This window comes from Haplochromis burtoni, unplaced genomic scaffold (genome assembly GCF_018398535.1).
Source record: "Haplochromis burtoni strain Fernald_Lab_line unplaced genomic scaffold, NCSU_Asbu1 Contig_26, whole genome shotgun sequence".
Taxonomy (NCBI): Eukaryota; Metazoa; Chordata; class Actinopteri; order Cichliformes; family Cichlidae; genus Haplochromis; species Haplochromis burtoni.
This window is the reverse complement of record NW_024582387.1, coordinates 2,396,239-2,413,829: the sequence shown is the minus strand read 5'-3', so window position 1 is coordinate 2,413,829 and position 17,591 is coordinate 2,396,239. Positions and strand designations below refer to the sequence as shown.

The 17,591-nt window shown below is 39.8% G+C and overlaps 1 protein-coding gene across 5 annotated transcripts in view; it reads left to right on the top strand.

Moving 5' to 3' along the window:
- LOC102305743 (membrane-associated guanylate kinase, WW and PDZ domain-containing protein 3) overlaps positions 1–17,591 on the top strand; it is a 122,677-nt gene that overhangs the window by 90,320 nt on the left and 14,766 nt on the right. For 3 of the 5 annotated variants that reach the window (XM_042218998.1, XM_042218997.1, XM_042219000.1), the window contains exons 3-9: positions 1,502–1,621; positions 7,241–7,447; positions 7,790–7,858; positions 9,611–9,779; positions 11,574–11,653; positions 12,452–12,509; positions 13,672–13,778. In XM_042218998.1, coding sequence (XP_042074932.1) covers positions 1,502–1,621; positions 7,241–7,447; positions 7,790–7,858; positions 9,611–9,779; positions 11,574–11,653; positions 12,452–12,509; positions 13,672–13,778 — 810 coding nt within the window. The remainder of the gene's footprint in view (positions 1–1,501; positions 1,622–7,240; positions 7,448–7,789; positions 7,859–9,610; positions 9,780–11,573; positions 11,654–12,451; positions 12,510–13,671; positions 13,779–17,591) is intronic. The other 2 variants (XM_042218999.1, XM_014332279.2) reach the window with 1 other exon arrangement.

Here is a 17,591-nt window from a genome sequence, read left to right as displayed (position 1 = left end):
CACAGACTCTACAAGTGCCAAAAAAATACTCTGGAGATGCTGCAGTATATTTCAGTAACATTCCACTATAGTTGTTGTAATGCCTAAATGCAGTTTATTTTAATGCAACACATGTATACTGTTGCTGAACAGATCAGCGGCACACTTAGGGTATATTTGTATTTAATTCAAAATACTTATGTTACTTTCTTGCTGATACTGTGCGTTGCTGTTGTTGAATTCAGAAGTGGTAGAAGTGCTCTTGCTTGGCATTGTGAGAGCATATTCACTTACTAAACTTTTTTCTGTGTTGTAGTTCTGTGTAGTATCGTTTCTTTGTTTCCCTCATCTCCCTTTTCTGCTGCAGGGCTACTCGATTTGCTCTGGTTTCCTCTTACACTGAAATCGGGCTTATTTAAAATTTCAGATTGAATGATTTTCTGAATATAAATGACTGTTTTATGCAAGCCCCCTACAGACTGGTAATCTGCAGGGTTGTTTCTTGTTTCTTCATCTCCCTCTTATCCTCAACCCTCTGCCCTTCCCATGACCCTAGAAAGGATTAACTAGGAAGTATCTGCTCCAGAAGCATGACTGACATTCATTTAGGTGAGAGAAATGTCCATGAAATGCAGGATTGATGACTGGTGGCTGTGTGTCTGCTTTGTTTTGCCTCTCGTGCTACCAATTACTGCTGTCCTACCTTCAACTCTTGTGGTTATTTCAGTGGAGTTTACAAGTTTGGTGACACACCACCTAATTAGCCTTGAGTGCAATTGTAGCACATTCCCACTTACTTATTCATGGAATACAGTTTACATAATCCCCATGCTAATGTAATCATTTGGTGTCCATTTTTTTGCTTTGCAGATAATCATCCTCGAAGAAAAAAATTCCCATCAGTACTGAAGTAGACTGTGGCTTCCCCACAGGGGCAAAATATGCACTCAGAATTGCCTTGTGTCATTTGCATTCGCGTTGCCCTCTGTGGCACTGAGTGAACTTAACCCACACCAGGGGGCTACAAATCCCATTGCTTCCATCATAATTCACATCTCTAATTTGCTCTACTGATTTCTGCATTTCAGCTGTAGCCAGTATATGTGCCAAGAAGCTTCCAATAAGAACTTGTTAGCAGAGGCTGCAGTTACTCACGGAGGATTAAATGAATTAAGCCCTCAGTGCTCTACAGGCCTTCATCAATTATCCATCTTTCACAAGATGGTACCAAGGTCTCTTTGGATTTTCATTCCAAAAAGAGATATCTGCTCTTATCAAATATGTACTGCAGTCCTGTACAGATAAAAAGAAAAAAAACGCACAAAAACTGCATCTTTTGTATCTTTGAAATCAAGAACAGAGAGTAGAGAGTTGTTTTTATTTTGACTGGTCAATTCAGTTCAGAACCTGTTAGCCGAGAAAATATCTTAATCTCAGTTTCTGTCTCAACTGAAACATATTCTACATTACTGCTTTATCTATACTTGTGTTGACTTGTATGCTTGTGTGTTTTTCTTTGCAGGCACAACACGGCTTCCTCGAGAGGGGGAGGTGCCAGGCGTGGACTACAATTTCATCAGTGTTGGAGACTTTAGGATCCTGGAGGAGAGTGGACTTCTGCTAGAGAGTGGAACCTATGATGGTAGGCATCACGGTGGCATTAAGAATATGAGAAACCTTTCTGTGTGCATGTCTTCGGCTGTGTGCATTTAGTCAGAGAATATGATTCACACTGACAGCTCTCTATAATAGAGTGAGTGTAAGCTTGCTATTCACAGTCATTATGACTTATAGCCTGCCTTAGTGAAATGTGACGAGCGGGACAAAATGTATTGATCAGTGAAACACGATTAAAGACTTGTTAGAAGTGACAGTCAGAGTAGCAGCAGTATTTGCAGCTCTTGATATAAACTGCACTATTCAGCTTCTCCTCTCTATGTGTAGAAAGGGCAATGAGGTATGACGCAGACCTTAAATTTAAATAGACATAGAAATATTGTATAAATAAGAACAAATTTTTTGTAGCAAGGATTAAATAAACTTTACATTTTCCAGGCACTTTAGGACCTGAAATAGTCAGCAGTCAGTGACAGGTGTGATAGGCAGGAAGGGTTTTTTCTTCTTTGTAGCAAAGCATTCAAAGTGTTTGAGCTAAAGGGTGAATTATAGGCCTTGTGTTATGTATGTTGCAGTGATCAGAGGATAGTTTACTCTGGTTAGACAAATAAAATGTGTCAGTAAAATAAAACTTATATTTTCATTTTCAATACACATTACTGAGTTTTCCTGATTGTAATTTCCTTTCTAAGTACTATAATTGACAGCATGTAGAGGAAAAAAACAAAAAAAAATTCCAGTCTTCTTTTTATTTTCATTACAAAATTAATTATTAAACAAAACTGCTGGAGGTTACTGGATGTTCTTACTCCTAAACAACTAAAACATAAAGTGTTCTGCAACTAGAAAAAGATACAGATATTTAAATAAAAAGAGTTGCCCGAGTTTTTGCCAGATAACAGGTCATTCATCCTTTTCTCTTTTCAGCTTGTCTCCATAATTAAATCTTTTGATCTTTTCACTGCTCGTACTGAAGCTTGTGGCTGGTGCTCAGCTCTGGTTAGCTTTATCTTTATCCACTTTTCCTTTGTCAGATTCTTTAATTCTTTATGAAGCAGAGCAGGTCATAATCAGACATATGGGAGGCAAACCTACTGATCACAGTTCTGTTGTTGCATTTTCTGTATTAGACAATTCTTCTAAATTTAGCATTTTGCATGGACAGTCTGTGATTTGCAGAGCTGGAAAGTTATTCCTCGTACTTGAATTAGCCATAACTTGCATGCATGCTCATGAGCATAGTTTGCACTTTAATCTGTGCCCTGCAAGTCCGTACTTCATGTCCGACACTTTTTGCGTTCCCTGTTTATGTATCTGTGCCAGTACCTATTTTACTTTTTCAGTATACAGTGCATATTCACACAATAGTGTGTGAACGAGTAGCAGCTGTGGCACCTGTTGGTGACTTTTTGTAAACCAGTCAACATTCTGAACCCACCTGCTGACTTCGCAGTCACAAATAAGGAGGATCCACTTGTGTCCTTACTTACAACTCATGCTTTATTCATGGGATAAATCAGCCTCTTTCTTTCCTCTTTCTCTCCTCTCACATACACAGCCAGGAAGGTCTGGCTTGTCACAAACATTCAAAATTTAAAAAGTAACTTTTAGAGCTAAAGAACTGGGATTTTTTCCCAAATGTTCATGTGACAGCGCCTTAAGGAAGTAAACATGTCAGTTCCAAATGATATTTTACTGCTAGTAGACAAGCACATTCATGTTCTTTCCAGTACAGAGTTTACACAACAACGGATATTTCAGCTTGGCGAACATTTGAATGGTTTTTAAGATTTTTAGCATCTTAGCAACAATAAAACATAAGCAGCTGCCCTGCATTCAGAGGTCTCGTAAAGTCAGACGGTTGCAACGTATGCGTGTCATGAAGGGATTGCAATGGAGGATTTCTCTCACATATCACAATGATTATGGCAATAGCATGATAATCTCCCCATTCTCTTTAAGCTCATTCTTTCTTAGTGCAAATCCAGACTGCTGTGAAATGCGAGAGGATTTTTCTAAATGTTTGAGGAGCAACCTCTGGTCGCATAAAATGGACAATCCCTTCACCGCTCTCATTCCCATTCAGCTGCTTCTTGTGCTTCCTGTGAGATGTAGAATTAAAAAATAAAGTAAAATCCTCATCCAGAGGGAGAGAGCCGTAAGGCTCAGAGCAGCTTCCTCTGGATGTGGACAGGTGCTTTTCTGTTTTTTACCATATTGTGCAACTTTGTCTGCATGCATTTATTGATGGTGAGGTGCATAGTCTGTCTGGACCTGCTGAGGCAGCTTCTTGCAGCAGTCTGTGAGCCCTGTGATAAGGTGTCATTCCTTCTAAAGGATTTCATCCCCATAGCATAGCTGCAGCAATGGCATTAGACACACATGGACACACATACATTGTTAGCACACAATTCCACATCCTTGAACACAGAACAAATCCTGTCCTTCCTTCTGTCGGAATAGATCATCTAAGAATTTGAAGATCAGGTTTCCAGGGCTACCAAGGCACCCAAAACCTGTCCTATGAGCTGAAGTCAAGTGGGATTTATACCTTTTATAAAGAGTTTGACTGTTTGCAGAAAGAGAGAAATGGGGAGCAAATCGAGGAATATAATATAATAGAGAAAGAGATGTAGTTGACAGGCATACTGAGCTCCTCGTCTCCCAGTGGAAACCCCCTTTGCCGAGGAAGCAGGACAGCCTCGGCTATGTGCAGATGTGAGGATTAACTTCTCAAAAGTTGGAAGGTTTCAGTATACTACTCCTAAGAGGGAACACTCTGAACACTCTGATAGTGGATGCCCCCTCCTCTGCGCGTCTGCTTAAACTCAGTCAGCACAAGCGATGCACGGCTACTGTGGCAGGGAGTGTTGATCTCTAAGCAGCACAGTTTACTCAAAGGTGGAAGTAATCGGATCAAGGAATGTGATTTACTGCATTTAGTTGTGTTTGAAGCCCAGCCTATTTTTTTTCTTTGGAAAGGGGAAAATAAGTTCCTGTGTCCTGTCACAGGCCAGGTGGCTTCCATAGTTCTGTGAGGACCTCGTGAATTACCTTAAGTCTGTAGTCGTGCATAATAATTGAGCTGTGCACAAGTTGCTTGGCTAATGGGATTCTTAGTTAATTGTAATGAACTCCCTGATGTAATGGCCATTATCTTAATGGCTCAAGAAAAACATTTGTCCTCCACTAAGCAAATGGCTTATGGGAGGCAATGTACATATATTTTTAGCCTAAACAGCGTCTCCTTAACTTATTTGTCACAAAGCTGTCAGGGATTGTTCTTCTCTCAAGACAGACTGGATAAAAATGAGGACACAACACACTTGTAATATCCCTCTAGGATAAGATTGTTTCTGTGCATCCAGGCTGCTCTAAAATTGGTCGGATACAAGCTGGACAATCTATGTTGGTTTTGGTCCCAGGTAATCTGGCAAGCACACACATAAGCCATCCGTGCCAAGCATTCACAGTTAGTTTTTTGGGGGGGTTGGTCCCTCCTTGATTTCTGTGCCTCTGAGATCCAGGTTGGGTCACACTTTCAGAGTTGAGCAGAGGAGGCAGTTAAAAACTAAATAGGTCTTTACAAGACTTTTTTTCCCCTGATAGATGAACTTTAATATGCTACGAGCAGAATTCTTTCATCTTTTGTCAGCCACTTCTATACAGTTGTTTTAGGGTATATTTTGTGGTAATAAGTCAGATTTTTGCAAGAAGTGAAAACAAACATTAAATTGGATTTTGAAGCTGACTGTTTGTGGATTTGGTCTGATGGATTTGTTGCTGTGTATGTGTCTGTCCGTGCATTTGGTAGGATGAAAGAGTGCTCATAACCTTGTGTAGCTTATATTACCCTTCACAACTGGAAGCTTTTTTTTATTACCAGTAGCTGATTCCACCACCATGAAATTACTTGCACACACTTGGAAGGAGCAGGTTCACTCATCCTTGCTCATCAACCTCATGACACAAGGATCACAAGTAACATCGGACAAGCTTCCTTTTTTTTATCAGCTTATAAGGCTTCCCTCCATTTATAATGGCAAATAGTGCCACAAATCTCTGCTGATACACTGCTTTCACACACCGCTATATCTGCGCCACACATTTATCAGGGGCCAAGAGACATGTTAGTAAGTAATTAATCACAGAGGTAGCGTCTGGCTGATAAATGTCAGCGTGTGGCAGGAGACAGGCGGGGATTAGCCAGCAGACCCAATCTTTCCCCGCTATCGCTGTGCCACCCCTGTTAATGAAGCCATCTTTGACAAATGCGGATGGCTGTCGCTTAGTAAACAGTAAAGTTACATGTGAGGAGGGGAAGGGTAGGCTTTTATCCAGCCTTCATCTTCTTTTCAACCTTCCTGCTGCTTTGAGAAAGATGACCATAGCTGCATTAACCCTGTTTGCCGTGTACTGTTGCTGGCATGCCCGAGGAGATGAGGCCTGGCTCAAGATGGGCTCACTTATGAGGAAGGCTGATGTGGTGCTACTGTATCGCTCTGTAAAGCTGCTGGAGTGGTTGTGATATTTTCCTCACAGCCCTCTGTTCTTTCTGCCATGCACGATGCTGTCAGTTTTCCCTCTTTGTAGCGAGCTATAAAAAGATCTGGAGTTGATAAATGCTGCTCTTACAGTACACTGTTTGTGATGCCTGCATGTTCACGCTTAAATACATCAAAGGTTCATAATACAATGGTCCCATAAGCAACTGGCTCCAAATGAAAATAAGATCAAGTTTATGAAGGCTAATTAAATAGCCAAAGATCTGCATTTCCCAGCGGTATTTCTCTGTATTCTTTATTTAATCTAATTATATACGATGATTTCGCTGAGTAGGCTCAATCTGACGATCACTTATTGTAAGTAGCAAGTAAATATATGCCTTTACTAATGGATTACAAAAAAATTAATTTGATAATTTTTCCGTAAACACATCTGACAGAGCAGCATTTAACAAACAAATAATCATAATAAATGGCAGGGATTTAAATTAGTATGCACATTATTTGTAATCCTAATGGAGGTTGAATAATTACTTATTCAATGCCTAAATTGAGTTCCACATACTGCTCACTAGCCATACATAGATAGATCACCCCATGAGCTAAATGAGAAAATAATTTAACAAAGTTTTACTCTCTCCTGCGTCTCTTTACAGAGCGCTGTTATCCCACTGAATATTTATAATCCGTAACACAAGGTCTTTCTTCATTATGGAAAAAAAGCAAGCTGAGAGATAGATAATTGCTGTATTCAATGATCAGTGTAATTAGTTGCTGGCAAATTCCAAGTGAAGTGATTTTAATGTAACATGAGTGATGACAGCCCTGTGGTGCGGTTATCAAGGGGAAACAAAGCGGGGGGTTAAGAGACGGAAAAAATATGCAGAGGAATCAGACCTCTGAAATTTGTAAATGGTTGACCTTGAGTGCTGGTGTGTGACATTTAGAGAAATCATTTTTGATTTAAATCACAGAAATTGTGGTGAGAGTGGCATAGTGGAGGGCCTGTCTGTGTCTTCTGGCACAGCCAAGTACAGTTTTCTTTCCTTTTGGTCTTTTTGAAATATACTCAAGCTTTTCTATTTCTGGTTACATTATTTTAAATGACTTCTTTTTTTCATTTTCCTTTCCTCTGTAAGGTAACTACTATGGAACCCCAAAGCCTCCAGCAGAGCCCAACCTGGTGCAGCCTGACCTGGTGGATCAGGTGTTGTTTGATGAGGACTTTGGTGGCGAGGTCCCCAGGAAACGTACAACCTCAGTCAGTAAGATGGACAGGAAGGACAGCGCTGTACCTGAGGAGGAGGATGATGATGAGCGGCCACCACTGGTCAATGGCTTGCCTGGTAGGTCAATGTCAAAGCATAAAATGTTAGGCTTCAAAAAAGGTGTACGAAAATAATGTTGCACTACGCTCTCCTGTGCAGATTGGTCGTCTTCGTAATTCATTTTGTCATTTTGCATCTCATTTGTCAGTCAAGATTGAAATATTTTGTACTAGATCAAATGGTATTGCATATTATTTTTCTTAATGAGAAGCTCAGGGGAAGAAATTTCTACTTCCGATTTCTTATTGTTTAATAATAGTCAATTTTCAGTTCTGTGTTTAGTTCAGTTCAGTAATACTTGACCCTAAAAGACCCTAGAAAACCCTAAAGCATCAAGAATTACTGTTAAGTCTTTTTTAGAAAGGGACCTGAGGACAGTGAGACCTGATCCAAATGCAAAAACAGGCCCAGAAAGAGAGCATTCAACAGGTATTGGATTTTTCATTTCATTGTTAAATATAATCCAGATTTTTGACATAATGACATTTAGATTGAACTCAGTCTGTGCCCTGTCTGACTTGGTTCCTGAGGATAGATTTGGGTTTCTAGTTTTAAAGGGACCCAACCGACATGTAAAGAACTTTAGGTCACAGTAATATCGCTTTCTAGAAATAATAGAAATAATGTTATCTTGGACTCTATTTTAAACGTGTGATGTGACAGCCCTGTTACCATTAGCGTTGAATAAACTCCCAGGTCACCTTGAGAGACTCTGATCTAGGAGAGTAGGATACTGTGCATGTGATCTATCAGAACAACTCCTGGGCTCTCTAAGGAGTGAATCTGTCCTTAATGCTTACAAGGAGAGCAGACCTGTAGCAGAAATAGGTTACATGCTACATACCATATCCATTTTTTTTAGTAGGAGAGAATTAGGGTTAAGATTGAGGCCAGTCCAAGCTGAAAATATTTTTTACACAATGAAACATTGTTTTGACAGTCTCAGCTCAAGCACTGCTTGCTCAGCTGTACAAGGGATTCACAGAAATCCAGTCTGTTTACACAACTGTTCTGTCATATTGAAATCAAACACAAAACGATGCCCAGACATTCAGGAGTTCTTTTTATGGAAAGCAACCAGTCACAAATGACTGCTCTGCTACAGCCCACAGCTGTGGCAAAGAAGTCTCAGACCAACCGTAGATGGAGAGAGTTATGGTCGAATGAAAAAAGAGGTTAATGGAAAATGTGAGCTCTAAGTCTCTGAACTCTTCACTGCAGCTTCCCCCATCGTTGCTTAGGCTGTCCTTATCAACCACAGTCCTTCTATAACCCATCTGACTCGTATCGTCGAGTGGGCCCTCACCCTGCTGTGAACCTTACTGATGAGCTCTCCTTCAGGCTTTGCCCTCAGGCTGGTTCTCCAAGTCTCTACATAGCTCGAGCACATAAAGCATCTTCAAACATGCCATCCGCACTTTGTCTTCCTTTAAAAATCAAGCTCAAGTGTGCGTATTTGATCAGAGAGGCAAAAGAGGAAAGTGTTTTAGAAGCTGTAAATAACCAAAATTTGAATGCTGCTGAAGGGCTCTGTAGTTGTTTCTTTTAGCAATTTATAGGCAATATAAAATTCAGGTGGAATGATCTTTAGGAAATGCATCCCCCCAGAAATGCTTTTATTGTGATTTGCGTAACATCTTTTGGCATTATCCTCTATTGTGAGGAGGGTTAGCGCCACATAAAAAGAAAAGGATGAAAACCAGTTATGTTTCAGTGCTTTATAACAATCTTCTGAGGAAGGCATGGAGTGCTAACTGAATTAACAGAGTCTTTGTTGTATGTTTCGTGTTCATTGGCAAGCAGTTTCTCATTAAAGGGGAGTGTCTACAAATGTAATAGAATATATTTTATGTGCAGTTATAAAGTATTATCAAAGAGAAGAAGCCTCAGGGTTCAACTGGCCCTTTCGATGTGAATCCCTGCCTCTATCATTGCAACCCACAGGAAATATACACATACATAGGCACAGACTTTTCCTCACACACAGTTTGCTCAGGCAAATCTAAAACTGCCCTTTGGCGAAGACATGCAAATCCTGTGTGTGACATGGAATCGCCAATTCCCTGCAGCAAGCAGGAACACAGGACATAGGTGTTCCTGCAGGCGAACCTTCTACTCTCTCTGCCTTGCTTTCACTGTCTTATTCCCTTTTTAATATATCCATCCTCCAACGCTCTCCAGAGCACAAAGAGGGGGCAGACTGGAGGAAAGCAGTGCCCAGCTACACTCAGTCCAGCAGCACCATGGACTTCCGCACATGGAGCTCTCTTCCTCGTGATGACAGCTTGGAGCCCTTGCCTTTCAACTGGGAGATGGCTTATACTGAGACCGGCATGGTCTACTTCATAGAGTAAGTGAGACGTGAGCTGTGGCTCAAAGTGATAATGTCTGATACAGGGCTGATTAGAAATTGCAGTTATTTTAGTTAATTTTATAGAGTTTATAAAACATAATTACGCATGCTCTGAGTCCTGGATTATCAGGCAGTGCATCCTCAAATGTAAGTTATTACTCATTAACCCACAAGTTGCCATATATGCTATGTCATTCTATGCTTCTCAAACAGTGTTTATTTAATATTTATTTAATATTTATAACAAAATATAATTAAAATAACAACAATTAACTGATTCAGCCCACAAGAGTTGTTGTGTGTTGCCTGTGGCCAAAACTATTAAAACCACATCAATAAGTCACAAATATTGACCTTGGTGAAAAGTTCAAATATGTCAGGGCCACTTTCACCAGCCTGCTGCCATCAATACTCATTAGCACAACAAATGTGTGTTGGAACTAATACACAGAAGAAAGTAGTCCCAACAAATGCTAATATGTGATCAGTTATTTTAGGAAATTGCTTTGCTTGTTTTGTGAGGTGCTGTTGAATAAGAGAAATCATAAGAAGATGCTGCTGCAGGTTAATCTGCTGATAGCTGGTGCAGTCTGTAAACTGGATGATGAGGTTTGAAATGTGGGCCGACTGACAACCGGAGTGTTGTTGCTTATGTAAATTATCGCATCTTACAGCTACAGTGAGGTATGCTGCTAAATGTTATGGTAACATGAAAGTGTTGTGTGTGTATCAATTGTCATACTTTTTTTTTAATGTTTGCTTGTTTCTCATTTATCCATAATGAAGGACACATCAGAGAATCAGAGAGACTTTATTAATCCCAGAGGGAAACTGAGTTGTCATAGCAGCAACTACACAACAAACATCAAGCACTCGTATAAAATGAGTGTAGAAACAGAGATATTGGTAGATAAGTATAGAGATAAATAGGTATAAATATACATATAAATAGAAAAGTACAAGTATGTCTGCAAAAAGTTCAAAAAAATTTTCTGTCAGTTTCAGCAGCGATATTAGGTTTGATCTTCTGTCTGATGATGAGTTGTTTAGCTGAGATCTACACCTCATTTCCTGTCACAGGAAAATTAAACCATAACACCCTGACAACAGCATAAAAACAACTAAAAAGAAGAAAATGTACACAACTGTCCTTTGTTTGGATAGATAGATAGAACTGTATTAATCTCTCAGGTAGATTCCTCTGGGAAATTCAGTAAACTTAACAGTAAAATTCAGTTTAATAGTAAACTTGCAATATTTCTAGGCCTCACAGTGTATCCGATGTTTAAAAAGACAACTTAGTAAAGCTCAAAAACAGACCTTCTCTTAGGGTCTGTAGGTGTATGGGTTTACGTACAGTAAACGCAAGTGTGTGTGTTCACGACTTTGTGTTTTATTCACATTTTGCTCTAAGCTACTTGTCTCTGAAGATATCAGAAGACCATTGTGATTTTCCTGCTGATTACACACTCCAGTTGTTTAACACATTTGAGGATAAATGAGTTTGTCATGTTTCACATCACATGGTTTTTTTTTTCTCCCCTCTGAAAAGGCCACCTAACCATAAACACTGTAATCTGACAGCTGAATATAAAGCAATGGATCAGATGTTTGCTGATAAATTGAGTAATCTTGTGCACAAGAGCATGTTACACGGGAGAATACGGCTGCCGTTTTTCCTGCTGTGATACATCTTTTTTGTTGGCTGCTTGTGCTTCAGCAGTGGTTTCCTTGTTTTCAGAGGTCTTTACTGAAGATATTTCCTGGCTTTTATTTTTTTGCACTCTACAGTCACAATACCAAGACAACCACGTGGCTGGACCCCCGCTTGGCAAAGAAGGCAAAGCCCCCTGAGAAGTGCGAGGATGGCGGTATGTATACTCCTTTGCTCAGCTGGTTTTCTGAAGCGTACACTCATTCCATTAAATACTGCACATGCTTTTACACAGGGGCATACTTACATTGTATATGCCCTACATTACATGAGCCATCACTTCTCACCCTTTCTCACAATGAATCAAGCAACCAACCAGGATGAAATATGAATGTTTGACTTCTCTTTGAAATGGCACATCACCTAAGAGTAACCTTAAGCATCGCAGTGCTAAAAGCTAATTTTTCAAAAATCTAGAGCTGGAGTCTACTTTGAGGATTTTCAGACGTGCCTTTTTATCCTTAGGATATAATGTGGGCTTAAGTGCAAGCATAGACAGACAGCAGCCACGGCTGAAAAAGTGGGACCCTTCCAGCTTGTTTTTAATGGATTTTTACAGGCAAACGGAAAGCTAGTGAGTGTTTTTCTTCTGAAAAGCAACTCCAGTGCACTTCCTTGCATTAAGAGCTCATCTGTCTTTTCTTTTCTTATGCCTCATAATGTTCGTCAAGACATAACATGCACCAGCTATTCCAGCCAGATTGTTGAAAACCACGGGAATATGTCTTCTAGATTATTATGGCAGTATTTTCATACATACGTTCCAATGCTAAATATTCCAGTCAGGGGGGAAAGATACACTGGTAACTACCGCTGTTCCATAATGCCAGATAGATTCCCAGACCTCTGCAAAATATTGCGCATACTTCTCCCCTTTCCTTCTATTGGTCTGTTATCTTGTGAGCACCCAATTTGCATCTCCACAGCACAATAGCACACTCTTTTCCTTTTGCAGAGTTACCTTATGGCTGGGAGGAAATTGACGATCCACAGTATGGGACATACTATGTTGAGTAAGTAATACTGATGCATCTCATTTCCCATCACTCCAGTTGCCATCATCACCATCAGTGCCAATTGCTTTGTCATACTTGTTCGTCTCAGATGCACATAACACACAAGCGTATTTTACCAGCTTGGTCAGTGCACAAGTGCATATTGCAGAGCTCTGTGTACTTGAGCGGTGGGAAAATGTAAAGTAATATTGTCTAAAATAAACAAATGGTTGTAGCACATCTTGGGTGAGAATATTCTGAATTATGCAACATACCGAGAGAAAGCCTTTACCTGGAGAACACTTGAAGATTTTGATCAGGATTTTCACATTGTTTATCGGTGGGTGGCAAAATGAAACTCTGCGGGTAACATTGCAGTGACCTGTATATGAACACAAAACAGATTTTTCTCTCATCGCATTCTGTCAGTGTTTGTGTGTGCTTATAGAGTCTGTGTATTTGTCATTGCATATTGTTTGTATATTTGTCTGTGTGCTAAATGTGTATTTGTCATCAACATCCCGGCAGGAAATCTGTGAAACACAGCCATTGTAACAGCAGTAGAGAGAAATGGGGAGATTTTGAACTAGAATGCATGGAAGAAGTGGAGTGGGGGTTGGAAGACGAGGTAGCAATCTGTTGTGTTGAAAAGAAAATGGGAATTCTCGCATTGTTTTATTGCTCAGAAAGCATATAAACGCTCCTAGGTAGAAGTGACATGAGAGAGAGACCTGCACTGTTTGGACAGGGAGTCAATGGCATATAGATGGAGCTTGTACCTGCTAGTGTTTAGCTTGAAATGAGCTCACTATGAAGCAGTGGCTCTTGTTTGTATGCCAGGGGGACAACAGGCTGTTTACCTTGTTGTAGGGGAACAGGCAGTCAGGGGTTCATTTCCTATAATATTAAATGGCTAAAAGCAATGGTACTTTCCCCCACATAAAGAGGAGGCAAGTCAGAATGTACTGTATGTGTGCTGTGCTTGTGAATTTGTTTACTGGCACCACTATAGCATCCCTCTATCAGAAAATTATACTTCCTCTAAAAGGATGGTGCATACATAATTAACTGCAGAAAAATGATGCAGTAAGCTCAATAAGTGAGAGATTAGCATGTCTATGGGTGTGCGTGTTTGCATTCCAAGTCTCTTCTCACAAACCTGAACCTCTTTATGTTACAGCCACATCAATCAGAAAACCCAGTTTGAGAACCCTGTCCTGGAGGCAAAGAAGAAGCTGAGCCAGGAGACTGCAGCGATCCAGCAAGCCGCAGCAGCACCTTCTCAAGGTAACATTGCAGAATGCACCCCCCTCTTTAACTTCCACTGGGTTTATAAACGTTTTCCATGGTGTCATAACGGCAGAAGCCTGTGATAAAGAGCACAAAGGATCAAGTTTGCACGCGTGAAAATTTGCAAATGTTGGATTGCTAATGTAACATATGGGAGCTTTGTAAACATTATGGGATAGTTCAGCCTCTTGCATGAGTTTTGGCACCACACTTGGGTGTATACTACATGTAGTTACATGTGTACCTGTAATTATGTCTGAGAGCTTTCTAATTTGTACTGCCATTGCACCTCGTTAAAATCAAGCAACTGCATTATGTTACTGAAGTTAGAAAAAAAAATGCCACACTGAATAAATTTGTGAAGATCATCAAACTACCCAAGAAAAATGGGAAACGCCTGCCAATGTTAAATGTCATGTGGTTGGTTGGGGTTGAACTGGAGGTGATTTACGTCCCCTCAAATGTTCTGAAGGAAGCTACGAAGAAGACGCAATTTAGCAGTGAGTGTGAAAAAATTTGGGGTTCAACTTTTAATTTTCATCACATGATATGCACCAAGTTCACCAAAAAGGACGGAGGGGTTTGCGAGGGGTGATTCTGGTGGACCAATTATCTGCAATAACGTGTATGTTAGCATGTCAAAAAAAATAATAAGAAATAACTGATTATATTCAGAATGTGTATAATAAAAATACAGATGTCAAAAAAAATCAAGAAACTGCAGTTACACTGAAATCATCTAAAATGACAGACTCTCTGTTGCGTCTGTATCACATATTCTTTCAACCATGTACTACTATTATTTCATGATGCTGCGAGATTATTCAAGAGCACCAGAAGTAATTTAGTCTTTATTGTAGCTTATTCTATTTCTGCACTCACTGTAAATCATTTTGGACACAGGCATCAGCTAATTAGCTAAAATATAATTGTAATTTAATTACTTTGGCCTATCCTCTGTGTAGAGGCCTGACCTTTTTACCTCTGTCAGTGCGCTTTGATAAACGTGCTTTGCGGGAACAGAAAGCAGTAGAACGTGATCATTTTTTACAAGGTCAGCTGAAAAAAAGAATGAGCCCTTTCTTTCACAGTTTCCTCATGTAACAGACTTTTTTGTCAGCTCTCCAATTGTGGTCTGTTCTTTAAGTTGACAAGTTGACATTTTTCAACTGCAATAAACATCATGAATTAAGTATGTTTTCATTACAATATATGTATAATAGATTACAGTACTGCAGTAGTGGAAATAGACAAGCGCATAGCGCTGGCAGAGATTCAGGGAGTGAAAGAGGGAGTGTAGGGGAGGAGGCTGGCTTTTAACGGTGCATGTGGCAACAGCTGGTGTAACAGCACGTCAGAGAGGCCAAGTATAATCAGACATCTCTCTGCTCAGGTGTATAGGGACTGAGGAATCCACCATCCAGCTCCTGATTACTGATTACACAACTTAGTGAGCTGTCAGACAGTTGCTATGATGAAACCTAAGCATCATCAGTTGTCGGTTACACCTCAGGCTACAATCCAGACACTCTGTTTTCCAAGAAGTTCAATTCCCAGGGAGTTCTATGTGAAGGAAATGAACTCTGTGAATACAGAAATAATGCATATTAATAGTTTATGTACAAATGTGTTTTGTTTTGTTTTTAAAAACACCACAGGCAAAAATGTGTTTTTTATGCAAAGGTCAATTTTGAGATATCAGTTAGTTTTGCTCCATAACGTGCCTTCTTTCAAAATATGCCTTAATTGAGATCCTATCTTGTTTGCTTATGTAAATGTAAAATTACAGAGTACTTGTAACACATAATAATATTATTAATGTAAGTAATGTAATGTTTTCACAGTACATCATTTTTCTTAGTTGCATTGCTAGTTTAAGCAGTTAGTTTATTTGTATGTTGAACTGTGTTGTGTAATTCTTTCTTGCATCATGTGTTACTGCAGCTAACCACTAAAAACACACATGGCTATATGTGTTCCTGTTTGCTTTGTTCTGATCCATTATCTATATTCTTTGATTAAACTAGTAATTTGGTCATTTCCCTGATAGTCAGCTGCTGGCTTTGTAGGCTCATTCCTTTATAAAGACTACTCATGACTTGTACACTCTTGCACTCTTGCAAACAGCCGTTGCTGTTGCTCTACTGCTGCTTCGCGGATGTAGTAAAGAAGCTGTTTCCTCAACTATGCTGAATAATGTCACTGGAGATTTACAGTGAGACTGAGTCACACATAAGAACTCAAAAACCATGGCCGTTTGATGCAGTTGATATGATGGTTTTGTCTGCCTCTGGTGTTTAAAGTCTGCCCACAAACATTGGCACAGAGACCTCCCTTGGACTCTCCCACACATGTACAGGCTTGTACACATCAAACTCACTTCCTCCCTTGGTTACTCTCTCTTTCACCCTCCTTTACCTCGGTCTATTTCTTCACACACAAATGTGCAGGCAAATGGGTATATCAGCGCTCACTGGGTTGGGGGGCGAAAAAACATCCCATGTTGAGTTTATCAAGCAATTTGAATGTGATTATGCAAATGGGCTTTGCTTGATCCATGCAACAGTGTGGACATCTGGAGTCCACACTGACTGTGATAAGTTACACTCGCTCACAGCCGTTCATGTCTGCAGCGAATGTTTATGGCTGCTGAACTGTTTCAAAGTATGAAAGCGCCTTCATTTGTATTCCTCACACACACCCTTGAAAGTTAGCCTTTATAAAACTGAAGGAAATGAGTGGGGGAAAGTGCATCTGTTACTTTTCAGCCAATTTACAAAGTTCTTGCCATTTTTTAAACTGGATATAGGGATGGGCACACAGCTATCAGATGTGACTGTTCAGTCATCGTGTGTATAGAAGCTGCATAAAGATATTAAGAGATACAAGTGAAGAACGCAGCATGCAGCTGTAAACCTTCATATCCATGTCTGTTAATTTCAGGTAAAGTATTCACATATACACAGCCCAAAGAGCTTTGCAATGTTTTTTAGTTTCTAATGGTAGCACATTATTTCAAAACAAGCATGTAACATTATACAAATTATGTATTTGTTAACCTGTCAAACTGCAGCTTTTTCAGCTTTTTATAAAAGAAACCATTTAATCTTGAACAGTTTACAAAATGTACATCCTCACCAAGTGTGATTAGGCTTTGAGATTTAGTGCCACCAACAAACTGCACGTTGTGATCTATTTGTTAGATTTGTTGGCGATACGAAAAATCAGAATAACACCAAATCCTTTGCTTGTTGCTGAATACATTTGCAAATTCTTAATGAAATAGTACTCCGACAACCACGTCTTTAACAAACATGGTGTCAGTGTAATAATGTTCGAGGCTGCATTTACTTCATACATTTCCTGTTGTTGTTGTCATTCTCTTTGTGGTAGAAGTTGTGATAATAAGATATCTATCACTGAGATTTTTAGTGTCGTACAAAAGTCGTAATTTTCTCTTAGCTTACTCCATATGTGTCTCTTGGGGATGGTTATTTTGCCACAGTTCATTTATCTTCAAATATAAAGACCCCAGATAATGACAGTACCATCACACTCTCTCAGTATATAGCAGAATCACAGGAATATGCCCCATTTGTCACCAGCTGGTTTCCCTTTTACTGTTTTTGAGTCAGAGCTATAATGCGGTCCAGGCCAGAAACCATCAGGCAGCAAGCGAAAAATGGTGTGTCCATGATCTAAAGTGCTGATACCACAGTAATGCCAGATAGAGAAGCTGCCCAGTTAAATGCAATGTGACCCTGACAGTCGGTTATCTATTGTATTGTGTATGCCACAGCCAAGCTGCTC